At 32.6% G+C, this 5164-nt stretch overlaps 1 protein-coding gene across 1 annotated transcript; it reads left to right on the top strand.

Annotated features, from left to right (window-relative positions):
- Positions 1-3860: 3860 nt before the first annotated feature.
- LOC139901374 (uncharacterized) lies at positions 3861-4268 on the top strand. Its single transcript, XM_071884094.1, has one exon. The coding sequence runs from the start codon at positions 3861-3863 to the stop codon at positions 4266-4268; it is 408 nt and encodes a 135-aa protein (XP_071740195.1).
- Positions 4269-5164: the final 896 nt, after the last annotated feature.

The following is a 5164-nucleotide window of genomic DNA, read 5'->3' on the forward strand; positions in this document are numbered from 1 at the left end:
TCTTTGGTTATACAGCATCACTATCAATTATCATCTCAGATTACTCCAAATCATTGAATTTAATTGAATTGTTTTATTTACTTTTATTTTTACAGCTCGTACGCTCTGTTTCATTTTTTTTATTCAAAAACTTGAAATCGAATGAATGGTTAAAATCTAGAATTGTGGAGTTGTTAGGAATCCCTTTTGAGAACTTTCTGTAGAATTTCAAAGCTCAATTCATTGAATTGTAAACAAATTTCGGAGTCAAAGTTAGAAATCAAAAAGTCAACTGAATTGTTCTTGAGGGAAATTAGAAATCGTTCTTATGTTTTAAGATCAATTAACAGTACAGAAAGTTTACAAGGGAGATTTAAAACCTTTTTCATGTTGTGATTATTGTCTAAAACACCCTGAAATTTGAAATCACCTGTTGAGTTCTTCGTGGTAATATCAAAGAGGAGCTTTATATTTTTTTTTGGTTTTAAAAGAAAAATTAATCATCTATTAACCTTTTCTGTACCTATTTTAATTCTAAAATTTATTAAGTAACTTATTATTAGTTAATTGTGGTCTCTGGTCGATGAACCTGGTTGAGAAGAAGAAGAGGGAAAGAAACAGATTATATAGGGTTAAGTTTAAATGATATGGGAGTTAATCAGAAAAACTGAGTAGCTTAGTTGGTTTGTGTGCGTGTACAATTAGTGGGAGGTCTCGGGTTCGAGTCCGGTTCGCGACAATATTTTTGTTAAAAGCTTCTTTGGAGGTAGCCATTTAAATTCCTTATGATTTTTATTATTATTATCATTATCATTTTTATATAAAATTTCTATTATTACTATTATTGTTATTATTATTATCATTATTATTCTTATTATTGTTATTACTAACAACATTATCAATATCAAGTATTATTATTATTTAGTATTATTAATATTATTATTACCATTACTGATTAGTATTATGATAATATTCAATACTCCCAATATTATTACTAATAACATGAGGTATCATTTATATAGTTTATACATATATCACTACTAATGTTATCATTAAGTAGTATCATTTTTAATATGATCAGAAGTATTACTATAAACTATTAGTATTTTCGTAAATATTAATATCATTATCATTTTTAGAACCATTATTAGTAACATAAGTATATTAGTAATATTACTATTATTATTTTTATAATTATTAGTATTAACTTAGTATAAATATAATTACGGTTTTGATAAACAAATATATATAAATAAAAAGGTATTTAATTCATGTAACATCACAAAATTTATATTTTTTTTTATATAAAATGAATATATGAAACCTATATATATGTTATTATTATAAAAATGATATAACTAATAAAGTTATATATATATATCGTTCGATTACAACTATGTACATTAATAAATACACAAATGATATAGGTTCGTGAATCCGAGGCCAACCCTACCTTGTTCAGTATCGTCATATGTATTTTTACTACAAAATACAGTATGGTGAGTTTCATTACTCCCTTTTTAAATGCTTTTGCAATATATATTTTTGGGACTGAGAATACATGCGCTTTTATAAATGATTTACAAAATAGACACAAGTACGTGAAACTACATTCTATGGTTGAATTATCGAAATCGAATATGCCCCTTTTTATTAAGTCTTGTAATCTAAGAATTAGGGAACAGACACCCTAATTGACGCGAATCCTAAAGATAGATCTATTGGGCCTAACAAACCCCATCCAAAGTACCGGATGCTTTAGTACTTCGAAATTTATATCATGTCCGAAGGAGGATCCCGGAATGATGGGGATAATCTTATATGCATATTGTTAATGTCGGTTACCAGGTGTTCAATCCATATGAATGATATTTTTGTCTCTATGCATGAGACGTTTATTTATGAGAAATGAAAATCTTGTGGTCTATTAAAATGATGGAAATGATTATTTATGTTAAACTAATGAACTCACCAACCTTTTGGTTGACACTTGAAAGCATGTTTATTCTCAGGTATGAAAGAAATCTTCTGCTGTGCATTTGCTCATCTTAGAGATATTACTTGGAGTCATTCATGACATATTTTAAAAGACGTTGCATTCGAGTTCTTGCGTTCATCAAGATTATTATTAAGTCAATTATAGTTAGTTATATTATGAAATGGTATGCCTGTCGTCAACTTTCGATGTAATAAAAGATTGTCTTTTCAAAAACGAATACAATGTTTGTAAAATGTATCATATAGATGTCAAGTACCTCGCGATGTAATCAACTGTTGTGAATCGTTTATAATCGATATGGACGTTGTCCGGATGGATTAGGACGAGTCCTTACAAGTCCCACTTTTAAAATCTAATATTTTTGGGATGAGAATACATGCAGGTTTTATAAATGATTTACAAAATAGACACAAGTACGTGAAACTACATTCTATGGTTGAATTATCGAAATCGAATATGCCCCTTTTTATTAAGTCTGGTAATCTAAGAATTAGGGAACAGACACCCTAATTGACGCGAATCCTAAAGATAGATCTATTGGGCCTAACAAACCCCATCCAAAGTACCGGATGCTTTAGTACTTCGAAATTTATATCATATCCGAAGGGTGTCCCGGAATGATGGGGATATTCTTATATATGCATCTTGTTAATGTCGGTTACCAGTTGTTCACCATATGAATGATTTTTATCTCTATGTATGGGATGTGTATTGAAATCTTGTGGTCTATTGTTACGATTTGATATATATATAGGTTAAACCTATAACTCACCAACATTTTTGTTGATGTTTAAAGCATGTTTATTCTCAGGTGAATATTAAGAGCTTCCGCTGTTGCATACTAAAATAAGGACAAGATTTGGAGTCCATGTTTGTATGATATTGTGTAAAAACTGCATTCAAGAAACTGATTTCGATGTAACATATTTGTATTGTAAACCATTATGTAATTGTCGTGTGTAAACATGATATTTTAGATTATCATTATTTGATAATCTACGTAAAGCTTTTTAAACCTTTATTTATGAAATAAAGGTTATGGTTTGTTTTAAAAATGAATGCAGTCTTTGAAAAACGTCTCATATAGAGGTCAAAACCTCGCAACGAAATCAATTAATATGGAACATTTTTAATCAATAAGAACGGGACATTTCACGTTAGGTATTTATTACCTATCTATTGCCCCAGGGTGGTGATTAAGGATAGGACTCATACGCTCTTCTTTCTTTTGGGGTGTTTCGAAAGACAACCACAAGATGCATTGTATAAATTAGGATCAAACGTTAGCCTCTCTTGATAAAGGTAGCCTTGGTTCCGATAGTCTTCAAGCGTTTATTTATGCCTTACTCCTTAAATTGGTATGGAGGTTCATCACCAATCAAGTGTCCAAATGGGCTTCGATTTATCGTGAGATATATGGAGCTGACAGGGGCTTCGATGGGAACAATGTTGGCTCAAGTGTTTGGCCTAAGATTATCAAGTTATTCCATAATCTAAAATAATAGGGCAAGGTCCCAGCCAATGTTTTGAAAGTAAATATTAGGAACGGTTGTGACACTCGGTTTTGGTTTGATAATTGGTTGGGGAGTGGTACTCTAGCATCGAGGTACATAAGATTGTTCCATCTCGAATCAAGTAAACAATGCTCCGTTGCTGATCGTCTAGTTCATGGTGAATGGCGGTGGGCATGGAATCGTGTCGATATAGGAGCTTGTAATCGGGATGTAGTCCATCAGTTAACTTCGTTTATTGGATCGTGTGATTTATCGGATAACAAATATACTTGGGAATGGTCTTTATCCAACGAAGCTGCTTACTTAGTTTCAATGACTCGATTACATTTGGATGATGTGATGCTCCCTACAGCATCCTATGCAACTCGATGAACAAAGAAGTCCCACGTAAGGTGAATATTTTTCTTTGGAGAGTGGCTTGGAACCGGTTATCGACGAGGCGTAACCTCTCCGCTAAAGGCTTGGAGATAAGTGATATAGGGTGCGTGATATGTGATTGTCACGTTGAATCTTTAGATCACATTCTTTTCGGATGTGCTCTTGCTATGGATCATTGTAGGAGAACTAGGATTTGGTTGGACATCAACATGCCGTCTTATAATTCGTGGCAGGAATGGTTGTCTTGGGTCGATTCGAGCAGCCTAACGTCGATCACAAAGATTCGTATCTCGGTTATCATTGCTTCTCTTGTCTGGCACATATGGAGGTTCTGTAACAACTCTCTCTTCGGTTTGCGTAGCATGAAGAAAGAGACTCCTTTTTATTCGATTAGATAATTTTCTTTTAATTGGTTAAAAAGTCGCAGTAAATGTAATATGCGTTGGGATTCTTGGCAATTGAGGCCATTGTAATTTTTTCGGATCCTCCCTAGTGCCTTACGAGGGGGAGTCCTTTTATTTAATATATCGTTTGCAGTTAAAAAAGGAGTGAATCAAAGAACGTGACCGGGGTTCGATTCTCACTCATGAATTTTACTTCTCTCGACATACGTGACCCGAATTCGAGTTGAATAGGTTTTTTTTCTTAACATGTGTTATAGGATGAAAAGGTGGTGGGTCCTTCACATAGTGTGGACTCTCGCCATTGATTATAATATTGCTAGTCTTAAAAAAAAAGTAAAAAACAAGGGGTTAAACTTTAAAATAAATAAAATAACATTTCTTAAATTGTGTGTTTTGAATATGCACTATTAATGTTGATCCCGTAAGTTTAAATGAGTATAGACCAATTAGCTTAATCGGAAGTTTTTACAAGATCATTGCAAAGTTATTATCAATCCGATTAGAAGGTGATTCCGAATTTTGTGGGTTTTGAACAAAGTGCTATCATAAAAGGAAGAAATATTATCGATGGAGTTCTTGTTGCAAACGAATCTCTTGAATTTTTAAAGAAAAATCGGAAAAAAACATTGTGTTCAAAGTGGATTTTGAAAAGGCTTTTGATAGCTTTAATTGGGATTTTTTTTAGAGGAAATGATGACTATCATGGGGTTTGGAGTCAAATGGAGAGCATGGATTACCTCGTGTCTCAAATCCTCATCTATTTCGGTCCTTGTGAACGGTTCACTAACAAAAGAATTCAAACTTGGTCGAGGAGTAAGGCAATGTGATCCCCTATCACCTTTTCTTTTTATTATAGCGGTAGAAGGCCTTAATTGGCATACAAAATCGGC

The sequence above is a fragment of the Rutidosis leptorrhynchoides genome, chromosome 3, assembly GCF_046630445.1.
Source record: "Rutidosis leptorrhynchoides isolate AG116_Rl617_1_P2 chromosome 3, CSIRO_AGI_Rlap_v1, whole genome shotgun sequence".
Classification (NCBI taxonomy): domain Eukaryota; kingdom Viridiplantae; phylum Streptophyta; class Magnoliopsida; order Asterales; family Asteraceae; genus Rutidosis; species Rutidosis leptorrhynchoides.

Coding starts and splice junctions, on each gene's coding strand:
- LOC139901374 (XM_071884094.1), top strand. CDS start 3,861: ATGAACAAAGAAGTCCCACGTAAGGTGAATATTTTTCTTTGGAGAGTG.